Below are 16,014 nucleotides of genomic sequence, written 5' to 3'. Positions count from 1 at the left end.
AAGGAAGAATGGAAGAAGAAAGTATTTACCTTCTGTTGTACACATAGTACTTGATAGAATACTATTCTTATGTTATAAGTGATAGAATTATTGAGTAGTGGTAAAAAATGTCTTCGATGGGCGAGGATGAAGTATTCGGCCCATTAAGGGATAAATGGTACAAGGAAGTAGGATATAGGTGGACAAAGCCCGGTGCCAAGGAGGTATAACAATTTAATATAGATTTCATATAAAAGAAAAGCATGTTTCCGTTACGGATTATGTTATTATTTCCTAGTAAGAATAAAAACATAATACACGTAGAACATTTATAATAATATTTCTCAAACTTACAGGCAGCACTGGCTGCGAAAATAGTGTTTTGGGTGGATGAGTTCCTTCGGAAAATGAATGAGGGAAGTAGTGGGGACACTTATGAAAATGAATGTGGAAGAATGAAGGTGGGAGCAGAAAGTATGACAGATCAGGAGAAGAAGGTTTGTGCATTCATTTTAAGGGGCTTAAGTAGAATAAAAGGAATGAGCAAGGGTAAATGTGGTAAAGGACATGCTAATGAAGAAATGGAGGATTATGTACGATGTGCTGTAATGAACACGTGGTTATATGAATACCAGGGTGCGCACTGTGAAACGGCAAATAATGTTATAGAGAGTGCACTTGGTATAATGAAAAACCAGGGGGGTTCCTCTAATGCAGAATCCCAATGTAAGGAATGTACCTATAGACAGTTGGAACATATGAAAGTATTGAATAAGCCTATGTTAGCAATTATTCTTCATATGATACAGAAGAATACGAAAGTTATGGAATTAATAAATAGGAACCGAAAAAAGAAGGAAGATTGTACGCCAGAACAGAGGAGTGTTGGTACAACAGTAGGGAATGAACAACAACAACAGCAAAAGCAAATGGAGGCGCCTCCAGCTGAAGAAACCCCAGGTTCGAACGAAGAAAAAGCAGATGAAACGGGTGAGAGAATTGGTATAAATGAGGCAATTACGGAAGCTAAAGATGTAGCTTAAGGGTCATATGCAAAAAAGGGAGCACCTGCTCCACCCCCACACGTGGTGCACCCATCACACCATCCTAGGTTGGTCATTTTCCTCCATTATACTTTACACATTTTCTGCTTTCCCCTTTTTTAGGTCTACCAGGTCTACAAGATCAGGAGGGTCCTACAGGTGATAGTGGTGAAGCAGGTCCGAAAGGTGAAGTAGGTAGGGCGAATGAAGTGGAAGGTAAAGTGCATAATAACAAATATGTTTAATACAAAAGTATAATCCAAAAGTGTATATATTATTATTACCCCAAGGGGAAAGAAAAGAGAACAAATATAAAAATGGAACATATACCACAGTACACCTTCAAAATTACAACGTTGTATTCACATCTGAGCAGACGGATACCACTAACTGCTTTTTCTTTCCATATTTTTTATGCATAGGTGACCAGAGGGGCACAGTCGCCATAACACAGCTCGCAACAACTGAAGCTCAGACAACACCTCTCGTAGCAACTGAAGTAGGTGAACTAGAATTGGGTGGTTTGCCATCCCCCCTTTCCACTATCATCCCTCCTGCTATTGGAACAGCAGCAGCAGCAATAGGGTTACCATTGCTTGGTGTCTTCCTTTATAAAGTAAAATTATAATAAGAAAATATACATTATATCATTCATTAATACTTATTTGTACCTAAAATAGTAATAGAATAAGCTGTTTTACATATTCTTTGTACCTATTTCTACCCGTCCTATTTCAGTATACTCCATTATTCTCTAGAGAAAATAAGTCCCTCAGAAGGAAGAGAAGATTCGCTGAATGGAATTTGAATATGGAAAAGAACGACGACGATTCTACCGATTACTACACCGAATATTCAACAGAAATTTTTAGAGGAGGTTCGGACGTTGATTACACAACAGACTCAACATTTGACTCTACAGACAATTCAACTATATATAATGAGCAACACAGAGGAAAAAGAAAAACAAATACACCAAATCCCCGGAGGAATATAAGTTATCATCGTATGTAATGCTGCTCCTACTCATGAATTACAGATAATATACACAGAATATGTGTTCTCTGTGTGTGTGGAAAAATGTTTAATGATTTCCTTCAATTATGGGGTACATAATCGAAATAATTATAGAATATGACGGGAAAGGGAAAAAATTCCATATATATGTGCATGCAATTTGAAGGAATATTGCCTTAAATTATAAGTAGCGTACACTATAAACGTGTGCACAAATTTGTTCAGCACACCTTAGTTTGCACATATATTTGTACGTATGTACGCGCACATATTTTTGTTTTAGTCTTTACGAATTATTTTTTGTATTGTTACTATTTTTTATTTAATTAATTTTTTTTTAATAATTTTGTTTGTTTGTTTTTTTTTTTTCAATCTTTTTTTTTTGTGCCTTGAATTATTAATTTTTTTTTTTCGCAACATTAATTTCATTGATGGTGTTCTTTTTTTTTTTTTTTTTCTTTTTCTTTTTTTTTTTGTAATATTTTACGCGGTATCATTTCGCTTTGCGCGCGCTCGCTGGTGCACGTTGCACTTTTTTCGCAGAGCAGAGACGGGAACAATAACGGAAATCTTTTTTTGCACTTTTCTGCTACGCGATTGTTAATTTATCGTTTGCACATTATTAACTGTGTCCAAATTTTACACAGTTTTCATTTTAACTGTGTTCACATGTTACAGTTTTCCTTTCACAATTTTCATTTTAACTGCGTTCAAATTTTTTACACAGTTTTTCATTTTAACTGTGTTCACATTTTACACAGTTTTCATTTTAACGGTGTTCACATTTTTTACAGTTTTCATTTTAACGGTGTTCACATTTTACACAGTTTTCATTTTAACGGTGTTCACATTTTTTACAGTTTTCATTTTAACGGTGTTCACATTTTACAGTTTACACATTTTTACAGTTTTCATTTTAACTGTGTTCGTCATATTTTCACAATATCATCACCAGTAACTGCAGAGCCGGAATGGAAGCGTGCGGAAAGGAAAAAAAAAAGTGCAAAATAAGCAAATGCTACGATTCAGCTGTACTGAAATAAAAATATGGTTTAAAATGTTTGCTTATCATCAAAGCATAGCTGCCATGCCACGCACCGAAATGTATGCCTTATCGGGAGAGGGGGTTCAAAAATTAAAAAAAAAAAAATAAATGAAATGGGAAAATAAAAATTATTAATCTGATTTATGTGGTTAAAGTGGTGAAAACAGAAGCAGAAGCATACGCAAACGTGATGATGAATAAAACAGCAGCAACACGTAGAGACGGGAAACAGAAAGACCAGATATGAATGACCAAATAACACACACAATTAGGAACGAATACATTCCCGTCTACGCGCAACAAGAAAAAAAAAGAAACGAAAAGGCATATGTATGCGGTGTAAAGGATATAGGGGATAACACAAAAAAAAAAAAAAAGGAAATGAAAGGATTGAGCAGATGAGAGTGATTCAATGAGAACGATAAGGTAAGGTAAAATTTAATTAGAAAGTTGTAGGATCAAATATGAGCATATATACCAAAGGGTAATTCGGATGAAGGAAATAAAGGGGAGCTGTTGCATTGCCGGCGAAGCTGCGCGCTCCCAGGGGTTCAAAAAGCAAATGTACGCGCACTTATGGAAACAGTGCATAACTGTGCAATTTTACATACTTTCCCTTCTTACTCTTATTTTTATTTAAAAAAAAAAAAAAAAAAAAGAAAACGCTTCACATGATTGTGAGTTAATTCGATCGAAGTAAAGGATCTTCCTTCATTTTAAGATCCATTCAGTTCTTCTCCTTTATTTCCCTTATGAGTTGTCCATTTTATTGAGCATACTTCTTCACATTTTTGGCGGAAAACATTTCATTGAAGTTTTTCAAAATTGCGCTCTGAAACTCTGCATTGAGGGAGTTCGATGCGAAGTTCAGGGTCGACATGTTCACCTCGTGAAGGGTATTGTAAAGGGTATTGTGAAGGTTCCTGTAAAACTCCTCTCGGGGATTTTGTTTCCTCTGGACATCTAGGAAGGACGTCATTTAATTAATGCTCCCTGGGGCGTTCATAGAAAACTTGTACACATTGCCTTGGTGGAAGCAGGAGTGATTCCAGTACTCATAGTACACGAAAGCACATGCGCACATGAAGGTAGAGAAGAGGAACTAAAAAAGGGACCTAGCGCGCTTATAAATTGACATGGATGAATACACAAAGGATAGCACGGAGATGACATAAAAAAAGGAAAGGGACGTGTCACTATCATTGCGCCTCATGTCCGTTCTGTAATTGTATATATTTTCCACGTTCTGTGCGAAATGATCCACCATTTGATTTTCTTCCATGGCATTGTTAAGAACGTTAAACGAGCGCAAAATGACGTCCGCATCGTTATATAGCACTGCGTGTCCGTTCTGGAACATGCACTCCTCCGTTATGAGAATATCTTCGTCCATTTTATGCACTTCCCTCAAAACTCGCCTTCTAATTTTGACATCACCAGGTGTACCGAGCGTTATATTTTTCTGTGCTTCATTTTCAACCTCCGCGAAAGCTTCCTCTTCGACGAATTCCTTCACTTCTTCCTTTACTTCTTGCTCCTTCATTTCATCCCCTTTTTTTTTACTCTTCTTTTTCTTCTTCTTCTTCTCTTCCGACTTGGCGCTCTTCTTACTTCCTTCCTCCATAGACCCTTCCTTTACTTCTTCGCCTCCACTTTCCTTTTTTTCTTTCCTTTTTCCTTCACTCCTGTTTCTTTTTTTTCCTTCCTCCTTAGACCCACCTACCACCTTCGACCCTCCTTCCTTCCTTAAACCACCTTTCCCTTCCTTCGCTGATTTGTCCTCCGAGTTTTTTTCTTCTAACTCAGATGTGTTCATGTCGATGCTTACATCAAAAAGGGTTCCACCTTGCATGATGCACGGAAATTTCATATGTTCCGTTTTTATTGTTGGAGGAAAAGGACTAGTGGTAATGCCTCTATCAGAAGAACCGCTTTCCATGGAGCAAGTGCTGTCCAGGGAGCAGCAGCTGCTATCCAAGGAGGAACGGCTGCCCATGGAACTGCCAGAAATTGTGGACAGTGAATGAACACTGTCCATGAAACCGCTATCCATAGAGCAGCAACTGCTTCTGCTGCTGTTTGTTGACAGGGAAGTAACACTTCCCATGGAACTGCTGTCCATAGAACCGCTTTCCATAGACCCTCCTTCCGCAGTATCGATAGACGGGTCATCCATTTTGATTATATCCCCCTGGTCAGAATTATGAACATATTTTTCAAATGCACTACGAGTTTGTTGTTTGGCCATAAACTGTACAGCCAGGGTTGAATCATTTTCTACATCGAGTCCAACTTCTTTCCAAAAATTTTCTAACCTTTGTTGCATTTCTTGTTCGAACATATAGATCCGTTGTTCGGTTAAATTATACCATTCATCAATCCAGCATAGTGCCTTACGATGATATTTCAACAAGTTGTTTTTAATTTGAGTAACGATCCAATTTTCTAATTTAGAACACAAAATACCAAAGTAAGGGATATCAATAGTAAACAATTTATAACATGTTATAATGACTTTGCTATTTTCAATCCAATTTTTTTCTAGTTTTCCTCTTTTTGCCTTTTCACTGTAGAAAAGGGTTGGATCTTCTTCAGCTTTGTAATCCCCCGCAGCCAGTTCATCATTTACTATATCGATGAGGATAATTTTTCTCTGTGTCAATAATTCCTCTGGAATGTTAAAAGGATTTTCCTCTGTGTTATAACCTAGATGATGCGTTGAATCTACCTGTACTCGTGCTTTTGGGAACCCCTTTGCTTCGTATACAATCTTTAAATTAGGGGTACTATTCCAATACGTTTCATCTATAAGGCAATAGTTTGGGTGCACAAAATTTTGTAACCATTTTGGGACTTTATTCACAACATTCATTCTTTTAAATGTGTAATCTACTGCTTCCCCATGTTCACCATCCAATGTGCCTTTTTTAAATAATACTATTTTTCTTACATCCCTTCTTTTATTCCTTCCCTCTCCGTGCATGGTATTGTACGTATCCTCCTGTGTCACTCTTGCCAGTAGATATCTCTGGCAGATATTGTACTCCTCCACGCTAAAAGGCATAGTCAATCTAAACTCGATTAACTTCATCTTGGGGGTCACAATTGGGTAATTTGGTTCACGTGTTTGTTTATTACAAGGTTGTTAGGGTGGTTGTTGTGGTGGTAGGTAGATTGTTAAGTGGTTGTTGTGGCGGAAGGAAAGGTTGTTAAGTGGTTGTTGTGGCGGAAGGAAAGGTTGTTAAGTGGTTGTTGTGGTGGAAGGAAAGGTTGTTAAGTGGTTGTTGTGGCGGAAGGAAAGGTTGTTAAGTGGTTGTTGTGGTGGAAGGAAAGGTTGTTAAGTGGTTGTTGTGGTGGAAGGAAGGGTTGTTAAGTGGTTGTTGTGGTTGGACTGTTGTTAGATGGTTGGACTGTTTGTGATGGTTGGACTGTTGTTAGATGGTTGGATTGTTGTTAGATGGTTGGACTGTTGTTAGATGGTTGGACTGTTTGTGATGGTTGGACTGTTGTTAGATGGTTGGATTGTTGTTAGATGGTTGGATTGTTGTTAGATGGTTGGACTGTTGTTAGATGGTTGGACTGTTCTGATCAGTCTCAAAAAATCGGTAGTTTTTCCTTTTGTGAATAATGCTAGTATTTTTCTTTTTTTTCCATTTTTTTTTCTTTTTTTTTTTTTCTATTTATCTCATGTGGTATTTTTTTTTTTATAAGAATTTCGCGCTTACATATATCTGCGCTTTTGTAGGATTAATTTTGACTATGACTGCAAAAGAAAAAAAAAAAATATAATTTTGTTAAAACCGATTTTTTAATTTCAATCCGCGGTGATTTATATGTTAATACGCACTATTATTTTGGAATATACATTTATTTTATTTTTTTTTATTTTTAGTTTTTTTTTTTCTTTTCGTTCTTCTGTTCTAATATTAATGTATTTTTTTTTCTTCTTATTTTTTTCTTCTTTGCATACGTTCTTTTTTTCTTCTTTGCATACGTTCTTTTTTTCTTCTTTGCATACGTTCTTTTTTCCTTCTTTGCATACGTTCTTTTTTCCTTCTTTGCATACGTTCTTGTTTTTTCTTCTTTCTTTCTTTTCTTTCATACCTTCATTTTTTTTTTTTTCCTTCTTTCTTTCTTTTCCCTCTTCTTTGCATACCTTCTTTCTTCTTTCTTCTTTCTTCTTTCCTTTCTTTCTTCCTTTTCTTTTCTTCCTTCTTCCTTCTTTATACCTTAAAACTTGTCCTTTCTTCTTTTTTTTTTAACCCTTAAACCTTCCTTCTTTTTTCTCACTTTAAACCTTCACTTTTTTACTCCCTTAAAACTTTCTTTTTTATAAAACTCATTTTTCTTTTTTTTTAACCTTCCTTTTTTTCTTCCTTCTTAAAACCTCCTTCTTTACACCTTAAACCTTCCTTCTTTATACCCTTAAAAATTCCTTCTTTAAAGCTTAAGACTTCCTTTTTTACTCCCTTAAACCTTGTCTTTCTTACTCCCATAAACCTTCCTTTCCTTAAGGAAGTACCTTCCTTCCACCAACCACCCTAACAACCTTCCACCCTACCACCAATCATCCATAACAACCTTCCCATCCACTTACCACCCCTAACAACACCTTCCTCCCACCTAACAACCCATCTACCACCACCCTAACAACCTTCCTTCTTCATCTGGATGATGATGAAGTATATGGGATTGAATATTCGGACAAATTAGTTGAATCATATTCCGTTGTTGAGTCGTTCTCCGTATAGTCGTCGTCGAACTCATTAAATTCTCTCCTAAGGGACCTTTTCCTTCTGCTTCCTCCAGAAGAGGAGTTATTACCCTTAAGGAAGAAAAGGTGCGATTTATACTTGTAAAAAAAATATGCCAATGTTGGTAATCCTACTGCAGCTAATGCACCAGACACAGCACCAGGTATAACAGCACTTCCGCCAGCTTCGGAACGTATAGTACCGGGTGTTGGACTACCAGTGTTCTGGTTTCCCGTGGAACCAGTACCGGAAGAACCTGGATTCCAAGTTCCCGTAGAACCGGTACCAGAAGAACCTGGGTTCCAGGTTACCGTAGAACCGGAACCAGAAGAAGCAGGATTTCCAGGAACTTCTACTTTTTGGCATGTTAATTCGTGTGGTTGTTCATATTTCGCCTTCCCCCCTGTTCCCTGAAATTCTGCACAATATTGAGGGTTACCACCGTTACTACAAATAGTATTTACTTGGCCAAATGCTCCGTTAGCATTTTCCAATTGTGCGTTAAACTCCGTGACACCAGAACATTCGCCACCATTCTCCATCCGCTTCTGTAGGGTATCATAGTTATATTTCCAGTCGAATAGTACTTTAATTTCCTTGAAAAGGTGTTTGTCAAGATTTTTGTATAGATTTTTGCAGTTACATGTGCCCGCGGAACCTTCGAGTGTGGAGTAAATTGTACTCATAACCATTTTGAAATGGACATCCGCATTCAATCTTTCCCCTTTCACTTTGTCACCTAACCAATAATAAAAGAAGGCATAACGAACATTATCCGGCAAAGAAGCGAACTCCCCTTCCCCTGTACTGTTACATGCTACACAGTAGTTTTGCACAATTTTACTAATCCAATTCCAGTTCTCTCCTCCGTACCCCATCAAAGACCACTTTATTTCCCCTTCCGCTGTACCCCGGCTCCAATTCTTCTTCTGCAATGTACAACTTTTTCTTCCCTTCTCGAGTTCAGTGTATATTTTTTGTGAAGGAAACTCATCCGAATGTTCGTCGTCCCCCGGTGTCATTGTTCCATATGGTATGTGTGGATATATTTTTCTTCTGTTGTTGTGGATATATGTATAATTTGAATTTTATATGTTAGAAATGTGTTCTTAAATATGCATGCAGCATGTGTTCATATATGTGAAAATTTTGTACATAATATAGGAGTGATTATAAGAACAAGCACACACATATATATGCAAATTTATCATATTTATCAAACTTTTTTATTTTACTTTTTTATTTCTTTTATTTTACATTTTTCTTCCTTTTTTATTTTTCCTTTTTCTTTTTTATTTTACTTTACTTTCTTTTCTTTTCTTCTGATTAATGATGATGTACATACATATGTGAACATTAAGATCATTATATATGTGCACATATATATAATTTGAGGTGCAAAAGAATATGTAAGAATAAGTATATTGGAATATAAGAATAAAAATTGGGGGAAGGGGGTCGAATTAAATTTTTTTTTTTTTTTTTTTTTTTCTCCTTATTACACCTTCCTTCTTTATACGTTCCTTCTTAATACATTTTATTCTTACATTATTGCATTATGGATGATTATTAGTAATATTATATTATTCCTTATGCGCTCCTTCCTTATTACACATATACAGGAACGGTGCACAATTCATCTCTTTTGACGAAAGTTTTATTATGCATTGTATTAATATTCATATATTTACTATTATTCAAATGAACTATGGAGTAGAGAAATTATGCGTGGCACAGTTTATATATGAGGAATATTTACTTCCTTTTTTTTTTTTTTTTTTCTCAGAAAATTATAATTTCATAGATATGCCATGAGGAAATAGGAAACAGTAAAAAATAAGTCAAAAAACAAAAAAAAAATTAATGTAATACATATTATTGTATTAATTATATATGTAAAAAGGAAGGTATGTGTAAACATACACCCATAATAGGAAATACCTTTCTTCAAATTTTTGATTCTTTCCCCTTCCTTCCTTTCCTTCCCTCCTTAGACTCTTCATTCCTCATTCCTTCTTTCCTTCTTATTCCTTCCCTCCTTAGACCCCTTTCCCTCGACCACTTTCCTTAGACCTCCTTCTTTTCTTAGACTCCTATCCTTCTTCATCTGGATGATGATGAGGTATATGGGATGGAATATTCTGATGAACCAAATGTTGAGGCACCTTCTGTAGAAGAACCGTCGTCGTCGTCCCCCTCAGGCTCATTAAATTCTCTCCTAAGGAACCTTTTACTTCTTCTGATTCCTCCAGAAGGGGAGTTATTCCCCTTAAGGAAGAAGAGGTGTGATTTATACTTGTAAAAAAAGTATGCTAAGGCAGGAAGTCCTATTGCAGCTAATGCTCCACTATAAACAGCAGCAGGAACAATGGCACCTCCACCAGCTTCGGAACCTGAACCGGAAGAACCTGGGTTCCAAGTTCCTGTGGAACCTGGTCTTGGACTACCAGTGTTCTGGTTGCCAGTACTACCGGTACCGGAGGAACCTGGATTCCAGGTTCCCGTAGAACCGGAACCAGAAGAACCTGGGTTCCAGGTTCCAGTAGAACCAGTACCGGAAGAACCTGGGTTCCAAGTCCCCGTGGAACCTGGACCAGAAGATCCAGGAGACTGATGTCCTGTACTACCTGGTCCAGAGGAACCTGGGTTCCCAGGAACTTTTGTGCAGGTTAAATTTAGTGTTGCTTTATTCTCGTTATTTTCAAAGAGGTCCTTAAATTCTCCACAGCAGGTATTATGAGTATGACCATTACATTTTGCATATACCTCACCATAAGCTTCATTAATGGCCTGTAGGTGTTCGTGATAAGCTTCATCACAGGTGGTTACTTTCTCTGGAGGTGAATACATCTCAATAAGGAGTTTGTCCTGAGTATAATCAAATACTGTTTTCTTTTTATCGAAGATGGTTTGGTCATCATGGAGACATATCCTGGTACATTTGCTTTTAGAACTTAATTTCCTTAATTCTGTGTAAATGTTAGTCATGGCGGTTGAGAATGAATCTTCACTTTTCACATGTCCCGATAATATACCTCCTAACCAATAATACAGAGAATAACAGAGTGCATCCTTCGACGTATTGACATACATTTGTTCATGTACATAACACCAACCGCGCACAATTTTATCTGCGTAGCTCTCAGCATGGCGGTCTGCTTTAAGATAGGTTTTTATTTCACCCTTAACTTCTTCTATTTTGCTTTGATTAGTACAAGGAGGGAAGCCATTTCCTCTTGGTTCTTTTCCGTATAAATTCTTCCTTGAAGGTAATAGAGCCAACTGTTTCTCCTATAACGGTAAATAAAGCAACATATATATATGTATTACTACACATTCCTTCATTATTATTTATTCTATTATTCAGGAGGTATTATATATGTGTGTACACACTGCTTAAATCTATTCTTTGTAAAAGATAAATGTGATTACGTTTGCCGTCGTCCCTTCTACCATTGTTTACATATGTGTATATATATATATTTTTGCCTTTTTCCTTTCCCCCCTTTTGCCTTGTATAAGGAAATTTTTGTGTTATAAAAATGTTGTGTGTGTTGTGCGTGTTGTATGTGTGCTGTTTTGTGTATGTTGTTTTCCCCCTTTTTCTTCTTTCGACATATATATATATACATATATATACATACGTATAGATATATCTTTTTCCTTTCACTGACTATTTATGTAAGAATATAAGATGTTCTTCTTTTCTCTTTTTTTTTTCTTTCAATCTTTTTTCTTTCTATTTCTTCCATCTTTTTTTTTTTTCTTCTTCTTTTTTCTTCTTCTTTTTTCTTCTTCTTTTTTCTTCTTCTTTTTTCTTCTTCTTTTTTCTTCTTCTTTTTTCTTCTTCTTATTTTATTCTATTTTTATGATAAGTACATTATGGAGTTGTTAATTTATATGTAATATGTACATATATATATATTGTGTTATTTGATCTCATCTTCTTCACTCTCTCTATTCCTTTTAAATTTATATAATACGTTCTGTACATTGATGTATTGCTTGTGCTTCCGTTTTTATTTAAATGAAAGGTTCTGCACTAACTATTTAAGGACTCTCCTCTTAAACTCATATATATATATTCTTATATATCATAGTACTACTTCATTTTTTTTTTTTTTTTTTTTTCATAATATATTTGTTCGTCCACTCTATGTGTGCGCAAACTAAAATATTAATTTGTTCAAAATACTAATTTGTTTAAAATATTAATTTGTTCAAAAGGAGTGTAATTTGGTTCAAAATATTAATTTGGTTCAAAATATTAATTTGTTCAAAATATTAATTTGTTTAAAATATTAATTTGTTCAAAAGGAGTGTAATTTGGTTCAAAATATTAATTTGGTTCAAAATATTAATTTGGTTCAAAATATTAATTTGGTTCAAAATATTAATTTGGTTCAAAATATTAATTTGGTTCAAAATATTAATTTGTTCAGTGAACTATTAATTTGTTTAAAAAAGGAGGAGGAGGAGTGTATATTTATATATGTATGTATGTAAGTGACATATAGATAAACATGTGGATCAGAAGTGGGGTATGCAGTAGGAAGAATTCATTCCGTTGTACTTTATTCCTGGTATTGTAAATATTCCATTTGAGGAGTTCCGTCACCATCTAGAAAAGAGAAAAACAATTTATATGTATTTCATCCCACTTCACCCCATTAAAACTATACTGTATTTTTCAAAATGGTGTAATAAATTTGGAATTAGAGCATTCCACACACACACAAAAAAAAAAAAAAAAAAAGGAGTGCCGGGAGGGAGGCGTACTGTTCATTTTTAATGTACAGGGACTCTATACACTTTCCATGGCAATATACCAGCATATATATAGGGGGCACAATACTCCATAAATAACATTATATACTCAATTGAAGTAAAATGGTGAATGTAGATGGTGCATGTTGCCTGTGTGCACATATGTGTGTTGCAGAATAATATACAATAATGTAATAAGCTTCTGTTAACATGGGAGGTTTTACATTCCATAGTAGTAAAAAAAAAAAAAAAAAAAAAATGGATGGTCCTCTACCTTCTTCATTAATGACCACCTCCAAAGGTTAGAAGAAAGAACTAATACTTGACCTCTGTCGTGGTCTCACCTCCTTACAACTACAGGGGCACAAAATTCAAAGGGCCCATATGGGACAATTAGGGGAAGGTGCCCCTAGGATGGTCAAAATTCCCTCGTGTCCCCCTTTAGTACCAATTCCAATATTGTACATACCTCCATGTATAAGGTGAAGCAGTGGAAGGGAATGTTCTTAATATATATGTGAAGCTGCCCCCCGAGCATGAATAAATATTCTGAGAATAAATTAGAGGAAAAAGCCATTTCTACCGGTCACATATCACCGTCTGAAGGGAAGGAAGGCATAGTACCGGGGTGTCCTAGGTATAATAACCATATATTGTGACCACCACTGTAGTGGTGGGGGTGTGGACATTTCTGTACATATATAAATTTAATACATATTCGACTTGCAGGAACAGTTGGAGCGACGCGCACGCGCTCACATCGTACTCTATAACATCAACCCCCGTCCAATTTTTGAGAGCACACTCCTCCCCCCAATTTTGGGATGTATTCAACAATATATGTGTCTCACACATAGAAATATCATGATCACACATATAAATTTAATACACAGAAACAAACACATTCCACTCCCGTGAAAATGTAATAAGTGAAATACTCGTATGTCTCTCTATGGGAAATGTGAGAATTTAGCATTAAATAAAAAAAAAATACTTACATAGGACATATATACATATATATATGTAAGGGCATAGTGAATAACTAATTGTTAGTATATCCAAACAAACTGTACACACAGGAAAAAATAAATTCATGAGTAACTCGGAAATATATATATATATATGTGTGTTTGCCCATGTAACTTGTTTTACCATCCTTTAAGCATTCAAATATTTTAGAACGAAACATGTTCTATATTTGGTCATGTACGATAATATGTGCCGTTTCAATTGTTATATGTGTGACAATTAGATATTTTAACAGCTTCTTTTAATTTTGCGCAGGAATAAAATAAATGGGAAGAGGAGAAGCAGCAGGAGCAGGAGACGAAAAAAAATAAAAAGAAGAATGGAGTTAAACATTAATATATGTAAAGTGCAATATACATTAAAAGAAGAGGATTGAGTCAAATAAGGGGAAAGTGGGCACATTGATATTGTAAATGAAATATTTATGGTATATTTAACGAAGTGGAAAGGAAAAAAAAAATGAAAATGGGGAAGTTATTATTACTAAACCATCATAAATGTACATGAAAAAAAAAAGGGCGGAAGGAAGATGATACACTACACAAAATATTACTATAAGGATTCGTTGATTTTTGTTCTATGCATAATTAATGCAAATATCCTTTTGTATTATTACGTACGCTTTTTTTTCATTTCATTTCATATAAATTCACAATCCCTATAATATATTTATGCATGTGCACGTATGAAATGAGGGGAAAGGGAACAGGAGTGTAAAATGCTCCATACGTGTGAACAATTTGCAATGGTGCATATAAAAAATTTGCAATAGTGCTTTTAATAATAACCATAGAGCACAAATCAATTAATACCTATTGAATTCATATTGAAATTTCCTGCTGAAAAAAAAAGTTACATTTCTTTTTTTTTTTTTTTTTTTTTCTCCTTTTTATAAAACCTATATGATTCCATGCACATTTTACGAACTACTACGCTTTTCTTCCCTATTCATTTTATTAATGTATACTCTCTCCTTACACACTCCTCCTCCCCCTTTTAATTAAATATGGATAAGAATAAATATGCACACACTGAAAGAGAGAAAAGCGTTCTATATGCATATAAACTGTATAATGTTCACGTTAAAATTTTTTTTTTAATAACCCATTTCAATATCAATAGAACTTTAAATTAATAATTCTTGCTGAAATGTTTAATAGGCAAAAAAAAAAAAAATTATATTATCCCCATATATACGCAAATAAAAACAGGGAAGCGTGATGTAAATAATAATAATACACTATTCCAAAAGATTACATAAAATTGTACGAAGTATAATGAATGCATAAGAGGGAACACAACCTTTAAAACAACCTTTAACACATCCTTTAATACAACCCTTTTAATACATATTTACTATATATACAAGTATGTACAGGAACAATAACAAACCATGACACCAGAACCAGCATCACCAGGAAAAACAATGACGACGACCACCACCATACTAACGGTAAATAAATCCTGAAAAGAGGTGGAAATATACATAATAATATACATATATATATATTCCTCCACTTATTTACATTTTTTTATAGAGACATGAGTTGGAAGAATTGTTACCCTCAAAAATGAAATACGACAAATTGGATAAGGCCGACAGGCACTGTGGTTATAATTCTAAAGATCAAATGAAACTTGCCCTGGGAGGCTATGACAAAGCTGACGAGCATGTAGGGAAAATTGCGGAAGCACAGAGCTACGCAACACAGTTGGGGGGCACTAGTTCATCCGAGAGTGAATGGTGCCATTATTTATATTTTTGGACGGGTTATTTAATATTTGATGCGTTGAAGGATACTGAATTTAAAAAGTTTATGGGTGCCATCTATGATAAAATGAAGGCTCATGAGGACAAATTTAAATGTACAAATCTATACCCTACCATGACCATACAGAAAGAGAACCTCTTCCAAAATGTGAAAAAAGTGTTTGATTATTCTAAGGACTATGAAACTATGGAATTACATTTAAAAACGAATAGTCGCCCCTGCGACGAGAGCTGTCAGATTTACCTGAAGGACCTTCTTACTACTTACGAAGCTATAGAACCAAAGTGCAAAGGAACAAGCCCTCCCTCATATTGTAAAGAATTCCCAGACATGTTTACTGACACAAAGTATAAAAACCTACTGACGAGCGCACGTAAGGTGGAGAACGTATCACACACTACAGCAGAACATACCGAAGCTCAAAGATTAACGGACTCACCACCACATGGGGATGAACAAGAGCGTGATGGTGCTGCTGCTGAAACCAACACCCCTACCATCACTCCAATCGTCTCTTCTGTACTTGGCACCGCAGCAATTGGATTACCAGCGGCTGTCGCTTTCTTCCTGTACAAAGTGAGTAATAATTATAATATACCTATATATAT

The 16,014-nt window shown here is 35.3% G+C and overlaps 2 protein-coding genes across 2 annotated transcripts; both read right to left on the bottom strand.

The window, feature by feature from the left end:
- Positions 1-3,850: 3,850 nt before the first annotated feature.
- Positions 3,851-4,063, bottom strand: PCOAH_00037230 (Uncharacterized protein; the record flags this gene model as incomplete). The annotated part of the gene is made up of 1 exon (XM_020060514.1): positions 3,851-4,063. The coding sequence occupies one exon, from the start codon at positions 4,061-4,063 to the stop codon at positions 3,851-3,853; it is 213 nt and encodes a 70-aa protein (XP_019916387.1).
- PCOAH_00037220 (Phosphatidylinositol transfer protein) lies at positions 4,064-6,175 on the bottom strand (the record flags this gene model as incomplete). The annotated part of the gene is made up of 3 exons (XM_020060513.1): positions 4,064-4,186; positions 4,235-4,885; positions 5,294-6,175. 3 exons carry the CDS (start codon positions 6,173-6,175, stop codon positions 4,064-4,066), a joined length of 1,656 nt encoding a protein of 551 aa, XP_019916099.1.
- Between the last annotated feature and the right edge of the window lie 9,839 nt (positions 6,176-16,014).

The sequence above is a fragment of the Plasmodium coatneyi genome, chromosome 12, assembly GCF_001680005.1.
Source record: "Plasmodium coatneyi strain Hackeri chromosome 12, complete sequence".
Taxonomy (NCBI): domain Eukaryota; phylum Apicomplexa; class Aconoidasida; order Haemosporida; family Plasmodiidae; genus Plasmodium; species Plasmodium coatneyi.
Note: the sequence above shows the minus strand (reverse complement) of the source record. Positions and strands in the feature narration are given on the sequence as shown.